At 34.5% G+C, this 23,886-nt stretch overlaps 1 protein-coding gene across 1 annotated transcript in view; it reads left to right on the top strand.

Moving 5' to 3' along the window:
- The first annotated feature begins 5,342 nt into the window (after positions 1 to 5,342).
- Positions 5,343 to 23,886, top strand: part of LOC140165944 (gamma-aminobutyric acid type B receptor subunit 2-like) — a 447,371-nt gene continuing 428,827 nt past the window's right edge. The window contains 1 exon segment of the mRNA XM_072189287.1: positions 5,343 to 6,847. Coding sequence (XP_072045388.1) covers positions 6,479 to 6,847 — 369 coding nt within the window. The 5' untranslated portion in view covers positions 5,343 to 6,478.

Raw genomic sequence — 23,886 nt, 5'->3', positions numbered from 1 at the left:
AAATTTGTTGACAGAAATGCTGGCAATAGTGGTCGCCCCAGAACAGCTAGAAGCCCAGCTGAACTTAATTTCAAATTTGTATTGTTTTGTACTTATGGGTGCAACTGTTCTCAGTTTAACAATGACATCTCAGGGATATGAGAAATTACTTTATTTATAAGATAATTTGAAAGAGATTTCATGACTTCATTGATAGATTTTAAAGAAATATCATATTATTATTAAGTTCATGTTAATTATATGAAGAAACACCACTTATAATTCTTTTGTGTCAGTTCTTTGACGTTCGATGCACGATAAACACAATCAACGCGGTTCAAACCCGGGGGGCACTTCAATTTGAAATGGATATAGGTGTAGGGCTGGCGCTTTCGCACTAAGGGGCATTCGGTGAGAGCAACATGTAATAAATATGGGGTCATTGGGTGAGAGCATGATTTTTGGCATTCGGTGAGAGCAAAATGTAAAAAATATGGGGTCATTGGGTGAGAACATGGCCTTTTTTTAAATGGAATCTTTGGGTGAGAACCAAAACAGCGCTACAAAAACCTCGAAAATCGAGTTGCTGTTCAAATTGAACTTGTAAGGGTCTTTGGGTGACAGATCAAATGAAAAAATAGGGGGTCTTCGGGTGACAGAGCACGGAGCAGGCATTGTGTTCGTAAAAAATATGGGGTCTTTGGGTGACAGCGATGCTGAAAAAGGGGGTCTTAACAGCCCTACATACGCGTCACCTCAAAAGTTGGAGTGCCCCCCCCCCCCCGGGGGTTCAAACTTGATATACGCTAGCATGGCAAAAGTGGCCCAACACGTTTTCTGGATGATTTAATTAATCGGACATAACTTTTGAACCCAAGCTAGTAGAGAAACCAACTAAACGTCTTCCTTTAGCCAAGATATCACTAATTCTATTGCATATTACATTTGTGCTGTAACTCTTTTCGCTTTTTCCTGAGAAGTCAAAATGCAATTGTACAAATTTTATTGTTACACCCTGTATAACCATCTAAAAACGTAAATACCATTTTGTACTTACAATAATTTACCTTTAATAACACAATATTTACCTTTAATAATACATTCGTACCTATGACAGTTTTGTGAAACTATAGCCAAAGGTTGTGCAACGTTAACGATCAAATCAAATAATGTTATATCAAAAGTGTACATTTTACTCGATGGTTGTATCATCTGGGTTAAGTATAGATGCAAAATAGATGAAGTGTGATAAAGTACGCTAGTTTGCTCAATAATGGAGTAAAATGATATAATTTGGGGCAACTATGTCTGTCTGTATTTTCTGGACAAAATAAAATGGACTTTAAAAGAAAATTGAATGTAAATTAAATAACTATTTTTTTAACTGGAATTTGAGTGCGTTATGAGGGGTTACAAAGTCTCTATACCGATTTGTTGGTTAGGTTAGGTGATTTGTAGAGTGTCTCGGTATATGGAAAATGTCTTCAACTTGAGTGTGTGTCAGGGGTGCTCTTACAAAACAAAAACATGTTACGAGGTATATTTAGTGTGAGCACGTGTGGCCGAGTGGATAAGGCGCCCGACTCATAATACATAGGTGGTGAGTTCGATCCCCGCTCGTGCCAACGTGTTGTGTCCTTGGGCAAGGCACTTTATCCTCATTGCCTACTGGGGGGATGGGGTTGGGTTGGATTGGATGTTTGTATAGTTGTTTGTTTCAATGTTGCAATATGGGCGCTAATTAAACTGCTGCCTGCAAATTGCATTTTGTGTGTTTAATGTACAATTCTGGCAATTTGACCTGCGGGTCACCATTAGAGTTTGCAATAAAAAAACCTTCCTTTTATCAGATAAGTGTGGCATAACGCGTTATGGGTCGCTTTGGGTAGGGGGCTAACGAGGTACAAATTAATATTACCCCACAATTTTAACGTATACCTATTTGTTAGGTGTTACATAACATTACTAAAATTGTTTTTTTTTTTAGATTTAGATTTATTTCGATATAATTATACACATTTATGAACATCTACCAAAAAGTAAGTACCCCTTAAAATGAGGGCCATTTCCCCAAACGATTAATAATATTGTATGCCAAATTTGGGATATGCATTCGATGTGGACTTTATTTCTGCGCATTATGACACCTCATTCATTCATTGGTTGCAATGGTCCCACTATTGATGCCACAGCGTATATTTAAATGAAAGTAACCCATTTAATGAATTCATTTTACGTACATTTGACCATACACATGAGACCAAAATCTAATGTTATCTACTGAAGATAGCAGTTTGCTATATTTTGTTTTCGATCTATATATCAATAAGGTCTGGTAAGACTAAAGCCGATTTGGTATGTTTTTATCTTTCTGCACATTTTGACGTCTTCTGAAAATAACATCATATCATAGAGTAACCCCTGCAGCTGTTACTAAAATAGCGTTTATATACTGTTGAACTAGACTATGTCATAGTCGAATTTTTATTAAAAATATGTTATTATTAGTCATGATGAACCCATTTTGTTGAACTCAAAATTATACTGATGTTTATTAAAATTAAAGTTTTCAATAGTAAAATGGTCATAAAGAGTTAAAAATATCAGATGATTAGTATAGTGACAATTAAAGTAATTGAATGCAACACTATCTTGCATAATTATAATGGCTCACTTTAATACTGAACAATTCTGATTTTGGAATCTACCAGTTTATTGATAGCGAACCCCGATGGAAGCTAACAAACAGAGGGAGTGCGGTGACTGAAAAGATCAGATACATATGTGAAAATCTATCAGTTGCACACAAATCAATATAAATCAGAGTTTTATGGTTAAATGTAATAGCCAGAGTATGCAAAATGGGCAAGTGGACTACGGAGAAGTCTACTGTTGAACAGTCATTTTGACTGCACAACTATGGAAATGAGGTCATAGATTGTCATCATTTTGTCATGCGTGAAATAAAATACTCTTTATTCCATCTATAACAAAGAATGACCTCATCAGCAAGGTTTTGACAAATCGATACCTCGATTTTTGCTATGTGTCTGGCTGATACGTAAACAAAGAGAGATAAAATTGAAGTAAATGAGAGAATATTGACTACTGTAAAAACAAAACAATGTTGATGTCATAAATGGTATGATATTGTTTATTATCATCACTGTGATATGATTTTATATGATAACATTGATATCATGCTGTTCATTGTCATCATACATGTCATATGGTATAACTTACAGGCACTTTTTGTGCATTATTATTGTATGCCTGTAATGTTATGTTGTCATATTGCCTTTTAGTTTGGACCAGGGAAGTACCAAATACTAAATTATAATTCCATAGTTTCTTATGAGTACCGCTTTATATCCTTAAATTTTTTTAAATTTCAATCTAAAAGGGCATCATATATCACAGACGTAATTTGGCCCTCGAGAATCCAAAGATGAAATACAAATATTTATAGTTCACACAGTAAAAAAAACGTGGAATATATACTGTATACCAAGCCTCCCAAACGTAAAAATGTGATATGTCTGAATTAAATGTCTGCGTTTATAAGAAAAACTGGCGTGGCGTGGCGCACTTTGAATCTCCGTTAAATATTTCGAGCTACTCTTCGCATATTTTTTCATCCTTGCCAATTTTACCGTGAGCGCGCCGTTCAAATACTCGTCTACTACTACTGCTGCTGTGCTAAAACTACTGCCAGAGAGTTGATATTCTTGAGAGGGCACTCTATTCACGTGGTTTCTTTTCCAACGCTAAAAGATCACGAATTTTGGTGGTTTGCAAATGAAAAGTGTCCGCACTATCGATTGATTACGTAACTGTTATGAATAATGTATTAGGTTTTCAATGCAATCGCCTCGACCCATCAATACATATTATCTGTATTTATCAAAGTACTTGGAATAGCAATCTGGTGAGTTCACTGAACTACGCCCTAATACTGATGGAGTTTTAATGGCGTTTAATGGCGTTAATCCTCTCCATACACAGATGAACAAATACAATAGGAGAAGGTCAACACATATGACCTCCTATATGACATGTTATATGAGATGTACAACAACCTGAATATCATAAAGATCAGTGTTCGTTTGTGCATATGAACTGCATATTTACAATACTAAATATTAGTCGTTATATATTATGCCAAATATTGATATTATGACAACACGGTATATGCATTGTATATAAAACAACTAATAGATCCTGCTATCATGGCGTCAGGTCATTGGTTCATCATATCCCGTATGTTTCTTAAAATTCATTCATATTTGAGACAAATTTCTGTGCCCATTTTATAGGCGTACAGGTGGATCCGGTTTTTTTGGTCATTTTCATTTCTTTTTGATGAAAGAATTAAAGGCCCTTTCAGTGATTTCACAGGAACATTAAAAAAATGGAAATTTGTCAGAGTTGCTTAGAAATAAAGAATAAGTCTACAGAATTTCATTAAACCACTTTTCCCTGAATACATCGACAAATTAGTCAAAAACAGAAGTTTTAGAAAGGTTTTCTACTTCAACTCTGAGAAAATCGAGATTTTCGTACAGTGCGCCACCAATCGACTGGAAAAACTTCCTAGTCCAGTGTTTCTAACACGGGGAAGTAGAGTCTAAATTGATTTAAAACAGACGCTTTTAAGCTACAATTTTGTAGTAGAAAACAAAATAAGCAATTAAAGATCACCGAGGCAAACTAACGGTCAATTCAAATATGAAAAACAGTTAAAATTGTGTATTTTGTTTAAAATAGTAGCTACTGATGTAATAAGTAGTAGAAACAATACGCAACGCGTGTTGGTACGTGGAGAGTGAGCTTCTTTCGATCTCGAGTCGGACTTTTTGTACTGTCAGTATCAAAAGTCCAGAATCATGCAAATGCTTTATTTTGTCTAAAATACACGGCTTTCGACCGAACCACTAGCAGGCTATGTTAGCACATCTATGCCAATTACAAAGGTACCAAAATCTGAATTTTGATGATTTTTACGATCGTCCGGATGAGCAAATCACTGAATGGGCCTTTAAGGTTTTCCACTGCACGGAGGCCACTATGTGATACTAATTTAATGCTATATTTATAAATTGAATACGTGTTCCCGATTGGCTCTATAGCGATTTCACAGAAAAGGTATTTCTAGTACAATGCAGCGTCGGACTCTAGCTGAGAGCGTAGTAGCCTAAGTCATGGACTCCAAGAAAGGCTCTCCATACACAAATGAACAAACACAAAGGAAGGTAGTCTCCTCCGTGACCAGCTTGATTTCGATGGAGCGAAAACAAATTGGCTGCAGAGGAGACGGGTAATTTTGCCATGCAAATGAGGTGAGTGTCATCCCCCTGCTACTGCTGCTGTCATCTGTCACATACGGCTGTTGCGACGTTCGGAGTGCTATGCTGCTACTGGAAACAAAACGTCATAGCCACTATCCCAATCGTGGCGACCACACGTGTGTTGCTGCAGCCTGTAGTCAGTTCCTGGTGCACATGGTCCTCTGTTAGTACCTGAAGCCGGTCTCCGTGTATATAAACGTGTGCATCCATTGCAGAAGCGATTGAGTTTGTAGTTTACTCTGGCTCACTCTTCGCCTGGCTCTGGTTGTGGACCGATTTTTATCATCGAGTTTTAGACTTTACACTTTGTGCATGTGTATTGATGGTGACAGGTCATTTTCACAGCTCGGATAAATGCACTATTGTGATAGTGGAACAATCAGCGGATCGTCTTTGCATTATTTTAACGATTGGTTCCAGGGATTTTGGAATTACGCTTCGACTTAACACCAGGGACAGTGTTATTACAGCGCTTTTTACTCCACATTATTCCGGCTGACTTCAAATTAACAGTTGAATTAGTTGAACGCTCAATTGGAGATATTTGACATTTGCAAATACCTTACTGCACACAGTCACTGTGGATGTATGTATGCCGAATTGGATTCACCACCGTGTACAGCAATAGTGTGGAAAGACAGATATTTTTATCAACATAATTTCTGTAAATGAAACGATTTTTAACAAATTGGACTTTCCGTTCTTAACATTGCATGGATATGAATAACGATTTACCTGGATATTTACTGAACCGTGCATGGTCACTGTCGATACCTGTCATATTGCTCAGTGGAACGTTACGTTTCTTTTATACAGATTTCTAAGTAGCTGTACATTGGTATTTGTTCTGTTCAATTTGGTGATTGAATTATGAACATTTTGGTGTTTTTTCATCGTCATTGCTGTTTGTATCACATCGTATTAACTTGTACCTACTGTGAAAACCTATATAAATTGTCACGATGAAATTAACAATTTATAGCGCCAAATTAAGCTGAAATCTCGTCTGATGACGTTAGTTGTTTCTACTTATGTGTAAAGTGTCTACAATGATTGTCTTTTGTATATAGATTAGGAAAATTGGATTTGTTATTCTTCTACGAAGTCCACACATTTAGTGCTACAAAGCATAAAAATATTACTACGGAAAAATGCCTTTGAAATACGCAGAAAAAATGGCGGGAAACTGGTATAACAACAGCACCAAACGATTTAGCAGACGATTCTACAACCACCACCTAAATTTTACGCGGGAATTGGAATTTTTACTTCCCATGCTTTTAGCATGCTTATTAACAGCACCAGGCTATGTGAATTCTCAATTAGGGAATGAAGTTGGCACTAAGGAACCTGTTAAATATATACATGTTACAGGATTATTCCCGATTTCTAACGAGGATGAACCAGGAAGATTGGGAAGAGGAGTTTTACCTGCTGTGGAGTTAGCTTTGGAACATGTTAAAGAAAATGATCAGGTGTTAAAAGGATATGAGCTTGTCACGAGCTTCAATGATACCCAGGTAAGATGACAACTATACCATATTTCACGTAGGATTGTTTATTTTATTCACATAGCACGGCTTCCCGGTTTCTACGATATATATAATTATTTTGTTTTTCATCCATGTTGGTTCAAAACGGTTGACAATATACGTATGGGGCAACATGTACGGTTTTATAGTTTTGCAACAAATATGCAATTGAAGTCAAATATTGTCATCCCAGCAAACACAAAAATGTTCTTAAAACGATAAGTCGAAACGTTTTAATAACATTTAAATGTCAGTTTAATATATAAAGGTCATGAAAATAATTGTTATAGTTAAATATTTTGGGCAAACACGTTTGGAAAATATTTTGTCAACACTTAAGTAACATTCTGTTTAGAATGTTTTTCATCAAGTTTTCAAAAATGTTTTTGAATGTTATTAAAACGTTTTGATACCATTTATCTAACCCGACATTTAAACGTTTTCTGTAAAACGTTTTGTGTTTGCTGAGAACACATTGTCATGCATGGAATAAGATGCTCTTTATTTCATCTATACCAAAGAATGACCTCATTTGCAAAGTTGTGACAAACCCATGAAACGACAGCCTCATATGGAACTAAAGTTATATATCTGAGCCATGCAAAGGACAACGCCATTGGTGAAAACAAAATTAAAGTTAATGCTATTAATCGGCTTAAAATGATAAAAGCACACTTGTTTACTGCAAGGAAATACTGTGATAAACCTAATGTTTCCATTGTAAGACCACTTTCTCTGTATACTCATAAAGAATGCGTCTGCATTGCAATCAATCCTCAAGTTGTATCAAATACATAGCCAATATAAAACAAAAAAGACCTACTATGAATAATGTATGTGTATATAACTAAGAATGTCCTACATTTCTCACCTTCTAAAACCCAATAAGAGATTCAGGTGACAGGACTGACATGATGCATTCGCACTGAGAGTCAATGTGTATCTGCCTCAATCTTTGGTCTGAATCCTGGTGACTTTGAACCATCTCGGAATAGACACGTTTTTTGTTTGTGCCAGGCGATTCTCTCCATCTCTCACTCTATATTTTTAATTCAGATAATCTTGACATAGATTCGGTGGCATTTACTGGTTTTTTTTCAATCGAAGCGCGACATTTAACATTTGCGATTGTAATAATTTTAAGTGCATAGACTGAATACTCTTTGTCAAGCAAACAGTATTACTCTTTAGCGTATACATGTCAAAAATAGATATTTTGGTATTATAACATCAGCGTGGTCTAGATTTAATCAATTTGTTTTGATAAAGTTAAAAATGACAACGCCATTTGGTGAAAATAACATTAAAGTTAATGCTATTAATCGGCTTAAAATGGTAAAATACCTGAAGCACACTTTTTTACTCTGAAGAAATACTGTGACAAACTCAATGTTTCCAGTGTAAGACCACATCCTCTGTATACTCATAAGGAGTGCGTCTGCATTGCAATCAATCCTCAAGTTGTATCAAATACATAGCCAATATAAAACAAAAAAGACCTACTATGAATGATGTATGTGTATATAACTAAGAATGTCCTACATTTCTCACCTTCTTAAACCCCCTTAAGAGATTCAGGTGACGGAACTGACATGATGCATTCGCACTGAGAGCCTTTGTGTATCTGCCTCAATCTTTGGTCTGAATCCCTGGTGACTTTGAACCACCTCGGTGTGGACACGTTTTTTGTTTGTGCCAAGCGATTCTCTCTCTCTCCATCTCTCACTTCGTATTTTTAATTCAGATAATCTTGACATAGATTCGGTGGCATTTACTGTTTTTTTCTTCGAAGCGCGACATTTAACATTTGCGATTGTAATAATTTTAAGTGCACAGACTGAATACCTTTTGTCAAGCAAACAGTATTACTCTTTAGCGTATACATGTCAAAAATAGATATTTTGGTATTATAACATCATCGTGGTCTAGATTTAATCAATTTGTTTTGATAAAATAAAAAATTATTCACGGCTACCTTACATTTCTTGAAGTGTTAAATCATTCTAACATAATTAAGTAACGTTGTAATCAATGTGAATGTAAAAAACAGCATTTTAAGAGGGAAAGTGTAAATCACAAAATACCGCATGCAAAATTAGATTGTAGAAATTGTGAACAGTCTGTTGAAACCATTTCTCCAGTCTATTTTATATGATTAAGAAGTGCTAAGTGTGTTAAAGTATGATGCCAATTGTTCAAAATATAATACTACTGACATGGTTAGCAAACTTTGAACAAGGAACTATGTAATGGTTGGCAAACTATGAAAACAACTGATATTTGTTCAATACACGGCACAAAATTTACTTTGCATTTTAATATTTCAAACTTCCGTATCAGTTTGTTTCACACTTGAATTTAACGGAATTGAGTTCAAAATAAATCAAAGAATATTACATTTATTGTTAATGAACATAATTTTTACATTTATTGTTAAGGAACATAATTTTTTACCAGGTTCGCCGTCGTAAATAATAAAGGAGACAAGTAGAAAAATGTAATCCCGCGCGGGAATTCTGTTTTTCCATGTTACATTTTAAACTGAAGTTAAGGTAGATTTGGTGGGATAAATTATTTTATATCTGTTAAACAAATGACATTTCAAACGATGAACGTACTGAGTAGTAACTACTCTCTTACATATCATCGTTGGGCTATTCCATTTAAAATCCACACTACCTTTGTGGAAGATTTTGAAATATCTTCCACAGAAGGCGTATAATTTCAAATGGAATGAGCACATTAGGCAGTTCCATTTAAATTTCTTACACCCTCTGAGAATGATTCTACCTGAATCTTCCCCAGAGGGAGGTGAGTTTCAAATAGAGTTGTTTTATGTGTAATTCCATTTGAAATTCATACTCCCCCTGTGGAAGATATTTCTAAAATCTTCCAATTGGGTAGTGTGGAATTTAAATGGAATATCCAATTTAACTGCTGGCTTGATTTCAAATTTGTTATTGATATTAGAAATTGCATATGCGTTTGACGACACAGTGGCTATAGTAAAACTATTGTTGGTCAAATAGGAAAATATCCATTCCATATATGGCTCATGCAGACAGAAGTTCTTCATGAAATCAAAGTATCTAGCATTTAACTTTTTTTGTCTGATTCAATTTTATATTTCACTGTATATTTCTGTCATATAATGTTATCAGGTAAATTCCACGGTGTCTTTTCCAGCCCGACGAAGCAACTATCTTCAAATTAACATGATTATGATGAGTCGTGCTTATAAAATTGTATTCCAAATGTATCAGTATAAATTGCTTTTTAAATATAATGTTGGGAAAAGATATCTGAAAATACTTTATTGAAACTGCAGATACTTTTTAAAGCTCTTAAAATGTCACAGACCTTTCTCTTTTGGCCAAGAACTCGCATAAAAATGGAATTGTCAATGCAATCCCATAGGAGAGACGGAACATCTCAAGAAAACCATCCTGAGGTAATTTATCCCTTATGTGTATAAAATATCCATGTTTAGGATAATAAATAATAATTTAAAGTGCGTGTGAAACTGAAACCTTTTCACCTTTCATATCTTGATAATTATTAAGCGGTTCAAAGTACAATGTACACAATACTGAACTACAGTACATATTCGGGCGACTTCAAAGCATCAAATTTAATATTGATCTAACATCCCACATGCATCCGTGCCAGTTTATTCCCTTATTTTCCAGAGATAAATGTATTTTGGTGATACAAAAAAAAATGGTCGAAGTGGGTGATAATTCATATTGCTATGTTGTCAACGCACTGACTTGACACTAATAACGATAAAAAAATGAAGAGTTCTTTTCTCAGGATTATATAACTGACATTGTCAAGAATCGTACAGGTTTTTTGTTTCAATTTGTAAATCAACCATTATTGCGTAACGATCGGGGAAGATTGGGGAAGAAATTTTCAAATATATAGCATTTAAACCTAATTTTAAAATTTATATACATGTATGTGGCATATTATCCCTTTCATCCTTACAAAATGGAGTCACATATATCTATGTAATTTTAATTATGAAGAGTGAAATAACTTCTTAAAAGTCATGTCACTCTTCACTATCATCATCATTGCTACTGGAACACATATCAAAATGATTTTGATTTAAACTTTTGATCCAAACACAAAGAATTAATTCCTACACAAAGAATTAATTACTACCTCGAAATGATTGTTTTTGATCCTACATATCAAAATGATTGTTCTCTATCTGTCTGTCTGTCTGTTTGTTTGTTTGTTTGTTTCGTTGTTGTTGTTTGTTTGTTTGTTTTTCTTTTTCGTTTTTGGTGTTTTTGAAAGGTTTAAGCTTGCCTCTTCCAATGGCGCGTCTGGAAGAGGCATGCTTTTTAAAACCACCTAAAAGCAAAAAAAATTGAAACCCGACAGAATGACTGTATATAGCGTCAATTTACATGATTTAAATATAGCGTCAACAATCCTTAAAACATGGAGCTCTATGCTTAAAATACGATTATTATACAAAGTGTATTATATTTTTATATCATGCATATTGTCTGTTTGACTATGAAAGAAATTGACCTCTACTTTTTTGAATGGATTATATAAAATGCATTAGTATAATTTGATTCTTAAAAAATTACATTACAATATGAAACAGAAACAACATAGACTATTGTTGGTAATACTAATGGTGCGCATTTTTATATACAAACCAAGGAAGGGAGATAACGAGGATAAAAAATGTATAGTTCGCATACCTTTCTCGAGTCAGGAAAGTAAAATCAAATTTCGATATTTTCTCAAAAACTGTTTACATTTTGGAAAATTATGTTATACGTTGGATTCCTTGTATCATTTCTTTTCTGAAAATATATACTTTTATATACTTCTCATCATTACATTTAGAGATACAAATACTCTAAATTACCGACTCGAGGAAGGTATACAGACCATAGACTATCAAATTTGCATGCTATATAGTTTGAAATGAACAGCACTTAATTCTGGTGGGCTTCCTAAACTTATTTGAATAGATGCATGACCTATATAACTGTAGTTTGGATATACCCGGACGATATACATCAAGTACGTATGTATCAAATAGGTAGATTTCAAAAAACACATTTCCTTTAAGGCCATTAATGTAGCAAAGTATACATGTAAAGGTTATTGATGTAAAGAGCAAGGAAAGAAAAACATCATGAATGATTCAAAGGCGTATTCGGACTGTACCTTGAACTAACGAAAACAAAACAAAAAAGAGTATAAGTGTGTGCTTTACACGAAGTATGTCGACTTGATATAGAGAGAGGCAAAATAAGATGCAAAAAGAATCTTAATTAAGAGTTTGACTAATTGTTTAACATAATGAAAACCTCTCGAACTTGTCTTTAGTTTCTGAAAACACAGCAAAGGTTACGTAGAGGCAATAGCGAAGAAGCTTGATTGCAAAGCACGGGGGGGGTGTTATAGAACGCAAATAATGTTATTTACTTTTTAAAATGTTGAACAAACACTCAGATCAGGCGGCGGATGACATGATCGAGCCGGCAACTCGTGAAACCGCCCGGCCGTATGGCATTTTCCATATACTCGGTTAGTTTTGTGGGGTTCATTATCGAACCCCAACGGTTTTAGCTTGTATTTATATTATTTATCAACATAGGCCTATTTGTTTGTGATATTTCAAGCGTTTTAAAATTTCAAAATAATCCCATTCAATTACACGTTTGACGATGAAAATTTACTGAATTTAGGGACTGCACGTCATGACTCAGATAGTCTAGACTATTAAAAATGTGAAACATTATACAAGAAGAATGTTCTCACTTTCTAAAGTTATAGCAGCTGCATACCAAGACTCGGCCGTAACATAATTGATGTACAAGAATCCTGAAAGACATGACTTACTATATATAAAAAGCTATATTGTGATGAAAGTCACCTGTGTTAGATCTAATGTATTAAGACAGGATGTATTCAATATTCACGACTTTGAAGACTTGTCGAAGAAGAAGAAGAAAGACATGATACGGACGATCTATTATTTTTACTTTGTGTCGTGGCAATGCTTTGAACAGGTGGATTATTGGGCTATTCCACTTAAAATCCATACACCCCATATGAAAGACATGACCTTAATCTTCAAAACAGGGAGTGTGAATTTCAAATGGGGTTACCGGAATGTGTGATTCCATTTCTAAATGCACACACCTTGTGTTGGACGATTAAGGTCTTTTCTTCCATATATGGTGTGAGGAAGGTATACAGATAGACTATCAAATTTGCATGCTATATAGCTTGAAATGAACAGCACTTGATTCTTGTGGGCCTCCTAAACTTATATACTCGAAGATGTATGACCTATATAGCTATAGTTTGGATATACCCGAACGATATATACATCAAGTACGTATGTATCAAATAGGTAGATTTCAAAAAACACATTTCCTTTAAGGCCATTAATGTAGCAAAGTAAACATGTAATGTTTTTGATGTAACGAACGACGAAAGAAAAACATCATGAATGATTCAAAGGCGTATTCGGAATGTACCTTGAACTAACGAAAACAAAACAAAAAAGAGTATAAGTGTGTGCTTTACACGAAGTATGTCGACTTGAAATAGAGAGAGGCAAAATAAGATGCAAAAAGAATCTTAATTAGGAGTTTGACTAATTGTTTAACAGAATGAAAACCTCTCGAACTTGTCTTAAGTTCATGAAAACACAGCAAAGGTTACGCGGAGGCAATAGCGAAGAAGCTTGATGGCAAAACAAGGGGAGGGGGTGTTATAGAATGCAAATAATGTTATTTACTTTTTTTAATGTTGTACAAACACTCTGATAGTCTAGACTATTAAAAATGTGAAACATTATACAAGAAGAATGTTCTCACTTTCTAAAGTTATAGCAGCTGCATACCAAGACTCGGCCGTAACATAATTGATGTACAAGAATCCTGAAAGACATGACTTACTATATTATATAAAAAGCTATATTGTGATGAAAGTCACCTGTGTTAGATCTAATGTCTTAAGACAGGATGTATTCAATATTCACGACTTTGAAGACTTATCGAAGAAGAAAAACATGATACGGACGATCCATTATTTTTACTTTGTCGTCAATGCTTTGAACAAGTGGATTATTGGGCTATTCCACTTGACATCCATACACCCCCTATGGAAGACATGACCGTAATATCCTAAACAGGGGGTGTGGATTTCAAATGGGGTTACCGGAATGTGTGATTCCATTTCAAATTTACACACCTAATTGTGTTGGGAGATTAAGGTCTTTTCTTCCATAAATGGTGTGAGGAAGGTATACAGACTATGAACTATCAAATTTGCATACTATATAGTTTGAAATGAACAACACTTGATTCGGTGGGCCTTCTAAACTTACATACTCGAAGATGCATGACCTATATAGCTATAGTTTGGATATACCCGGACGATATATACATCAAGTACCTATGTATCAAATAGGTAGATTTCAAAAAACACATTTATTTTAAGGCCGTTAATGTAGCAAAGTATACATGTAATGGTTATTGATGTAACGAGCGAGGAAAGAAAAACATCATGAATGATTCAAAGGCGTATTCGGAATGTACCTTGAACTAACGAAAACAAAACAAAAAAGAGTATAAGTGTGTGCTTTACACGAAGTATGTCGACTTGATATAGAGAGAGGCAAAATAAGATGCAAAAAGAATCTTAATTAAGAGTTTGACTAATTGTTTAACATAATGAAAACCTCTCGAACTTGTCTTTAGTTTCTGAAAACACAGCAAAGGTTACGTAGAGGCAATAGCGAAGAAGCTTGATTGCAAAGCACGGGAGGGGGTGTTATAGAACGCAAATAATGTTATTTACTTTTTAAAATGTTGAACAAACACTCAGATCAGGCGGCGGATGACATGATCGAGCCGGCAACTCGTGAAACCGCCCGGCCGTATGGCATTTTCCATATACTCGGTTAGTTTTGTGGGGTTCATTATCGAACCCCAACGGTTTTAGCTTGTATTTATATTATTTATCAACATAGGCCTATTTGTTTGTGATATTTCAAGCGTTTTAAAATTTCAAAATAATCCCATTCAATTACACGGTTGACGATGAAAATTTACTGAATTTAGGGACTGCACGTCATACACCACCTGACTCAGATAGTCTAGACTATTAAAAATGTGAAACATTATACAAGAAGAATGTTCTCACTTTCTAAAGTTATAGCAGCTGCGTATCAAGACTCGGCCGTAACATAATTGATGTACAAGAATCCTGAAAGACATGACTTACTATATATAAAAAGCTATATTGTGATGAAAGTCACCTGTGTTAGATCTAATGTCTTAAGACAGGATGTATTCAATATTCACGACTTTGAAGACTTGTCGAAGAAGAAAAACATGATACGGACGATCTATTATTTTTACTTTGTGTCGTGGCAATGCTTTGAACAGGTGGATTATTGGGCAATTCCACTTGAAAGCCATACACCCCCTTATGGAAGACATGACCTTAATATCCTAAACAGGGGGGTGTGGATTTCAAATGGGGTTGTGGGCGATTAAGGTCATGTCTTCCACAGGGGGTGTATGGATTTCAACTAGAATAGCCTATTCCTTGACGTGGTCTTCAATGTAGTTAGCCAATCAATAGATGACTATAAAAGACGATAATTTCTTACTTAAGTTTAGTCTAACGATGTACGTGATGCATTACTTTGTATCACTTCAATCAGACACAGTGCTCATTACGCAGGTTGTTGAGTAAAAAGCCTTTGAAAATTATTAGGAAAACCACTCATTTTGGAAATCGAAATGTATTACATTGGTCCTAAAGGAGTCACCAACACAATGCACAATCATTATGCTAATGCAGGATCCGTTCAGTTTTAACCCCATAAGAACTCCCGGCCGATTGGCCAAAAAGAAGTTTTTATTATCAATTGGACCAATCAGCAACATTGTTAGAATAATTTCACCACGCAAAAACATTGGGGTGAATTATTTGTAAACCTGCATTCTGATTGGTGACTAAAATGAAGGTGTCATGTAATTGACCAATCAGAGGCAATGTTAGATCGGCAGGTAGTGTTCAGGGGGTTAAGCAGATCTTCTTGGCAGCTTTTCAAGTTTGTCATACATCCATATTACCAGGTTATTATATAGGATTATGACCCAGATCATGAATCAGTTACATCAGATGGTCATGTTCAGTCCAGTTTTCCAGAAAGTGACCTTTACCTGAGGCAATTGGTTGTCATATGTTGACAGTTGGTAACAGATAGCATGCTGGAAGCATTTTGCACCATAGTATATGGCTGATTAAAGGGGAAAATTTGTTAGCCAAGCCAACTCTAGGCGAAGACTGTGACTAGGCATATCACCCCAAAAATAAGCGCAGCAGAAACACGTTATTTAATGTTTCTACATGAATGAGCTTTATTAAAGAATCAAAAATCAAAAATCGGAATTGAAATCGGTCAATGCATTGTGATGTAGTGTCAATTTTAAGATGCTCATAAATGGAATTAAAACCCACAAATGGCTATAATGACAAAATTGGCACATTTCGAGATTTTGAAGGTTTATTTGGACCCTTGCTTGAAAAAGCAGCGTTAATTTAAGTATCACAGGTTAAATGCCTATCTTTCCGTACTTCGTTAAAGAAAACAAAATTTAAAACTCTATCATTGAATAATTATAATAAATTAACCAAATATACTATTTTAGCTATTTCAGCCAATCTGCAGACAAATTAAAGGTGAAAAAATGACTAAGTTCAGCTAATTAATATGCAAAATTGATACCAATAGAAAACCGTGCATGATATCAGGGTGCGGTTTTTTTTGCACACATATGTATACAAAGTTATTTCAATTGATAACAAAAATTACACAAAAAGTAATTAATTATGCAAATTAGCTAATTACAGCTAATTATGTATTCATGATATTATTATGTAAATTAGGCATGAGTAGTTTTGGGTTTTTTCAATATTTAACGAAAGTCTATCCATTCACCATAAATTTGTCAAGTATGAACCTGTTATGATGTTGAATAAAGAAACTGCAGTTAATTACTTAAATATAATACAAAAAAATACAAAGTTTGACATTTTGACGATGTCTGGAATAGAATTTTCATTTTTTCTGTAAACATGGTATGTGTCACCATTGCTCAAAGCTAAATCCGAAAAGTAAAAAAAAATTCATTTGCAATGAGACTTTAAATTAACATTGTGTTATCTGGATTAACACGGGAAGACAAATGGTAAAAAGAACAGCCATTCTACTGTATCGCGTATAAAAAAATAGTGGCCTTGGGTACACACAATGGCTTATAGAGCTATTGTGGTTTGGAAAATTACTCCCTAAAAATTTCTTTGATAATGTTTTGTTTTTACTTAGTTTTACTCAAGGCAAGGGAAGTGTGTCATTCGTTGTCGACGGAAATAATTTACATGCTAAGAAAGATTAATATTTCAGCTAAATGGTGGTAGGTCCGTTTATATCAATAGGCCTATATTTACTGATTTATGAGCGATCTTCAAAAATCCATAAAAACAGGCAGTAGCTCTTAAACAAAACAATATTTAATTTTTGTGGACCCGATGGTAGCCTCGGAAAGTCTTCACACACCATATATTAAAAATTCAAACATTTTGGATAAATGAAGCATTGTGGGGAAATTCATTTTTTGACATGATGTTTTCTAAAATTGGTCAACTTTGAAGCGCGCGCTTTTCAATTCACTGTTATGCTTGCATGCACAGTGTGGCAGAATTATTGTGCAGCCACTGTGACATACCTACTGTGACATCAGATGGTCATGTTCAGTCCAGCTTTCCAGAAAGTGCCTTTTGCCTGAGACAAGAGGCATTCAAGTGTTGACATTTGGTAATAGGTAGCATGCTGAAAGTATTTTGCACCATAGTATGGTTAATTAAAGGGAAAAATATGTTGGTCAGGCCAACTCTAGGCGAAGACTGTGATAAGTTGTATTATACCTGCCACATAGTAAGAAATCTCAATCTCAGATGATATCCAACCACGCATTAGGACTTATTCTGCATAATGTAGACACGACCTGTACCTATGGGTTACCTGAATCAATTTGCATTACGGGATATGGTGCAATAAAATCCATGTCTAGCTGGTGAATGTCACCAATCTATCCTCATAAAAGTAATGCTTTACTTGATTAAATGGACATAACCATGTAACATTTCCACATATGTTATAACCACCTGTTTCAACTCAAAATGTTGGTAAAATAGGACGATTTGTTCAGGGACTATGTAGCGTAATGATACAAAGCTTGTTGTTGTTCAACTCTAAATGAAAATCTACTCAGACAACCTTTATTGTCGACTATTATAATAGTCGATGGATATTTTCAGCTGTTTTAAGAAGTTCCATATTGTCAGTATCATGCATGTCCAATTTTTTGCCAAAAATGGATTTAAGTGATTACTTACATTCCTGGTATTGGGCTAGTGTGGTGGCTCTTGACATGAACATCAAAGTTGAAGAAGCCTGTGAATTCGTTACGTTTGTTAGTGCAAATGCAGCCACATGCATATGATACAAGTGAGTAACTCTGGTATATTGGTATTGGTATTGGTATTGGTATTAATAGCAACAATAATAATTCTCGTCATATTAGACCTGTTTTTGGTGTTTCAACTATTCAAACTCAAGCAGGCGTTTCAATGGGAACATAAAAAGGCAACGAACCGATTTATCCGTCCGGGAAATAAATCTAAAGAAACCAATTGTAGTGGGCTTTGATCCAAATAGTACTTTTGATATTGGTATAAAAGAGGAAAGAGACTCACGCATCAATATGAATATTATAAAATCCATTCTCTGGTTATTAGTAGTAATATATCAATTTGATTATATTCAATTGAAAAGATTCAATTTAACTCAATTAAAAATTCAATTCAATTCAAAAGATTCAATTCAATTCATCAATTCAATTCAATTCAAAAGATTCAATTCAATTCATCAATTCAATTCAAAAGATTCAATTCTGTTGAAAAGATTCAATTCAATTCAAAAGATTCAATTCAATTCAAAAGATTCATTCAATTCAAAAGACTCATTCTATTCAAAAGATTCAGTTCAATTAAAAAGATTCAATTCAAAAGATTGTCACAAAATTTGGAATAACTATCGTTGCACCTTAACTGTATTACCCCAACTCTAACTCTAACTCTCAACCCCTATATCTAAACATGAACATAATCCTTTAACACAGGGTGTGCATATTTTAAAACCGGAACAATGCGTTTTGAAAATAAGCAGCTACATGGAATTCTTATGAAAGCATCGTATAACTGTAAAACATACTATTATAATTTCATATGCTGAATAGTTTTTCCCCATAAACCTCCTGAATACATGTACTACAGATAAAATAAATATTTATATTTCCAATTTCTTCATCTTTGATACGTTACCATAGCAACATACTCTTACACTTCACCGGTGCCTTAAACCAGACGACTTCAATGGTTTAATGAAACATGAAAGCACTAGTTTGGAAATCTGACCACTTGTTTGCCTCCCTGCATTGGGACTATTCTAGTTTAAATCCATACACCCCCTATGGAAGACATGACATTAATCTTCCAGACAGGGAGTGTAAATTTCAAATGGGGTTACCTGAATGGGTTACTCCATTTGAAATCAACACCCATGTGTGTGAGATTAAGGTCTTGTCTTCCACAAGGGGTGTATGGGTTTAAACTGGAAGAGCCCATTACTCGCTCTGATTTTGTTATTTGATTTTAATGCACTTACTCTCAACTCTTTCGCATCGGCAGACTGAAGCACTCATAACTATGACAAGTAGTCATTTGGCTTCAAATTTTACAGCTTTTTACATTACATCAAAACACCATTTTGAAGTCCGATTCAAGAACATTTGCGGAGCTTTTTTTTAATGAAAGATTTATTCGGTGGGGGAAGATGAAGCGATATGTATAGATATTTTTAGTAAAAGCATCTTTTTTTGCAATGCATTTAAATGAGTATTTTATACGTCTATATACTATTGATATATTTATCTTTAAAGTATACATAATATCTTACTTGGCATGTTTGGAGAAAAAAATAACCCAAATTGATGACATTTTTAAAAACTGAAAACAGTATAGCAGATGCAGTCTGTATATTCAGGCATTATTCTAAATAGTTCGCCTCCGGTACAAGATGGCGTGAGGTTAGGTTTTCACACTTTCATAAGAGTGCATTATATGACAGGGATAGATCGAGTTAAAAAGGGGGCCAGGTGTAAAATTACCAAGGTATTGCCGTCAAGTGAGCAGATGAGTGCTTGGAGAGACGAGTCTTGCCGAATTAACCTGTTCCATACGAGTATAATCGAAACAGACAAAATATTTACCCAAAAATATATAAAAATTGTTTTTAAAATGTCAAAAATTTACTTTCTAACTTTAATTTGAAGAATCCGTTCAAACGAGTACGAACAAACAATACTAGTATTCGTACAATGGTTTATGTGATAATGCTTTAAGTTTGGAAACTTTGTGGAAATCTGATGTGATACAAACGTTGGCCGTAAAAGTGGCATAAGGTCATACAAATGCGAGGGAGAGAGAAAAGCATAAGTGCGTCTTGCATAAAGGGAGGACTATTGAAAATGCGGCAAAAAACCGGGTAAAGGTATCGAGAAAATGTCATGGTAGCATGATGTGGTGTCATGTTATATGGAACGTGACATTTCAAAAGGTTATAATGTCGTCTCGTAAGGTATCAACTATAACCTAATATTTTGCATAGAGTTGGTGATATAAAATTGAATGCTTTTATTGGCTCTTTTAACAACTGTTTAAAAATGTTTAAAAAACGATTGCATTAAAACACCATATATGCCTAAATGAAATTTATTAGGGAAAAAATAGACACATAATTCAATAATACCCGTAATAAGCATAATAGAAATGTAGTACTTGCGAACAGGGAACCAACGATTAAGTCCCCTCCGAAGGACTAGACACAGACGCTTAAGGTTTTTTTCACAATTTCAAAATACTCTCTTTCTTGCATTCCTTATCTCTCTCTAGCCTTCCTCTTGTTATTGCTACTTCCCAGCAAACACAAAACGTTTTCGACATTATTCGCAAAAAGGTTATAAAAGGTTGTCAGAAAACGTTAAAATGTCGGGTTATATATAGGGTATATTAAGAGTATAAAACGTTTTCATAACCTTAAAAAACTTTTTTTGATAATCTACTGCTCAGCAAACATAAATGTTTTACAGAAAACGTTTTAATGTCGGGTTATATAAAGGGTATAAAAACATTTTAATAACATTCCAAAAACATTCTTGAAAACTTGATACAAAACATTCTAAACAGAATGTTATTTTTGGGTCGAAAAAATATTTTTCGAAAAATGTTTGCCCAAAATCTTTTCAATAACGTTTTAAAAACGTTATCATGACCTTAATATAACCCGACATTTAAATGTTATTAAAAGGTTTTGAAAAAAACATTTTAAGAACATTTCTGTGTTTGCTGGGTTCAAATAATTTAACATAATGTTATTTAAGTATTGCTATTACAATATTTGGCAAAAATGTTTGTAAAAATAGTTTACAATAAACATTTTTGAAAACATTTAAAAATATTGTTGTAGTGTGTTTTCATACAAAACGTTTTAAAACGTTATCATGACCTTTATATAACCCGACATTTTAATGTTATTAAAACGTTTTTACCTAAACCAAAAGCCAAAATATAACTTATTTAAAACGTTTTTAAAACGTTTTTGTGTTTGCTAGGATTCACACTATCGCTTTTATTTTCTCTATTTGTGTCGGTCTGGTGGTTTTTCTGTCGGCCCCATTTTACAGTCTCTGGCTCTTCCATTCAGGTCATCTGTCTATCTGTCAATATACAGTTTGTCTGTGTGTGTGTGTCTGTCTGTCCGTCGTTGTCCCCTTGTACTCTTTATACCTCATGCATTCCACCTTTTCCTCAGGAAATAATATCTGCTAGAAAATATCTTCACACGTATTTTTTAAACATTTCGAGACATCGCCCTTTCTCAATTTGACGTCATTTTTACAGGCGTTAGGTTCATATTTCTGCCTCACATTTTCTGACATTTCGAAATGATTTCATTCCTGTCATATGTGAGCTGATTGTGTTTCATTCAACAGCCTTCACATGATTTGTCAAATTTTAATCAAAAATTCTCAAGTATATGAAATTTAGTAAAAGAATCTGAAAAAAGCTGTCAAAATATATCTACAGAAACAAGTTTTATTAGTTCGTCATATCAAATATAACAATTACATGAAATGGGCTTATTGCGTGATGTATTATATTAAAATTGTTAATATTAATACTTTTATTATTACCCTTATATGAAAAATAAGTTTCTATGCAACTGGAACGAACTTATTTGATTTAGGGGTTTCCATTCACCGTGTTCGTTCTAGATTTTAATAAAACCAGGTCTTAAAGATGAATGAGAGAGTATGTTATTAGTTACTTACATGTACACAAATATATAATATGTGACCTGCTACCACGAAATGAGCGTAAAGTCGCAAGTTTGTAGTTTTGAGACATCCTTGCTAACTGAGTTGATGTCCTTTGTTTTCCGCGCACCTGTACAAGCCAGTAGTGTGTCCTTCGTGGATGTCCCATTGTGCCCCTATTTACAATGGACATACAGGCATACTACTGGCTTGAGCAGGTGCGTGAAACAATGAATACCAACGCGTAGCCAGGGCGTCTCAAAACTGTCAACTTGCGACTTTATGCTCATTTCGTGGAAGCAGATCACATGCATAAAATCGCATTGTTGCCGACTGCATTAGCTATATAATTTTTAAGTTTTTGTTCTTGATAATCAATGTTTGTATTTTTATTCATATATTGATGAAATGGAATCAGGTCGTATGGAACTATATATTTTCATTTATAACTATAATATTTGCATGCATACTTGACTATTCCCGTTGAAATCCATACACCCCCTATTCACCGTCGAAGTGATGTAATAATCTAATTAACTACATAACAATATGGTAAAACAATTTTTGAATATATCGCGCTGCACTACAAGCAGGTTGCACTCATCACCAGTGTACGTCTGCAATCATAGACTGAATACAATATCGCTCTTGTCAAAGATACTAATCTTACAGGTGTGAGTGATCAGCATGATATGGTTCAATGCAGAGGTTCCGCGTGAACGTACTAGTGAAGTGCGATATAAAAAAAAATTGTTTTACCCTAATACTATGGTAGTTATTTGATTATTACATCACTTCGATTTGACTAAATGGAAGACATGACGTACCTTAATCTCCCACACAAGGGGTGTAGATTTCAAATGGAGTCACCCATTCAGGTAACTCTATTAAATTTACACACCCTGTGTGGATGATTAAGATTGTCTTCCATAGAGGGTGTATGAATTTCAACTGGAATACCCTAGTATTAGCATATAGAAGAATCATTATTGTGCTAGATAAACACAGGACGATTCATCTTTCGTATTGAGATCTCATAAAATATTAACATCAAATTATATTTGTTTATGTATTCATAACGATGAGACTAGGTGGGATTCATGTACCAGACAATATATAGAGCAAGGAATTGAGTTTGCGGCATTAATTTCAACAAAAATGTCCTTAAATTGGATCGTGCTCCCAAAACTCTGCAACTGGATAGTAGGCAGCTTTGGAGCACGTGGCCATACATCGTGGGCTTGGTTGAAGTATTTGATAACAATGCTTCTCATAATTTATTCCTTATAGCACAAAAGAACTATCCAGCTAATCCGGAGAGCTATAGCTGTCAATCAAATTCAGAATTTAACACAATAGGAGTAAAGCTTACTGGCGTAATATATTCTGTGTTTCCAAATTGATATGTTTCACGCATCCCAGCACTTCAATCATCCTTTTATGTTGGACACAATGGGGTGGCGTTGCACGAAGTGGGTAAAATGTTTTGAATTTTCCGGGTCTTAAACAGCTTAATTCGCCGAA

Source organism: Amphiura filiformis, chromosome 12, assembly GCF_039555335.1.
Source record: "Amphiura filiformis chromosome 12, Afil_fr2py, whole genome shotgun sequence".
Classification (NCBI taxonomy): domain Eukaryota; kingdom Metazoa; phylum Echinodermata; class Ophiuroidea; order Amphilepidida; family Amphiuridae; genus Amphiura; species Amphiura filiformis.
Note: the sequence above shows the minus strand (reverse complement) of the source record. Positions and strands in the feature narration are given on the sequence as shown.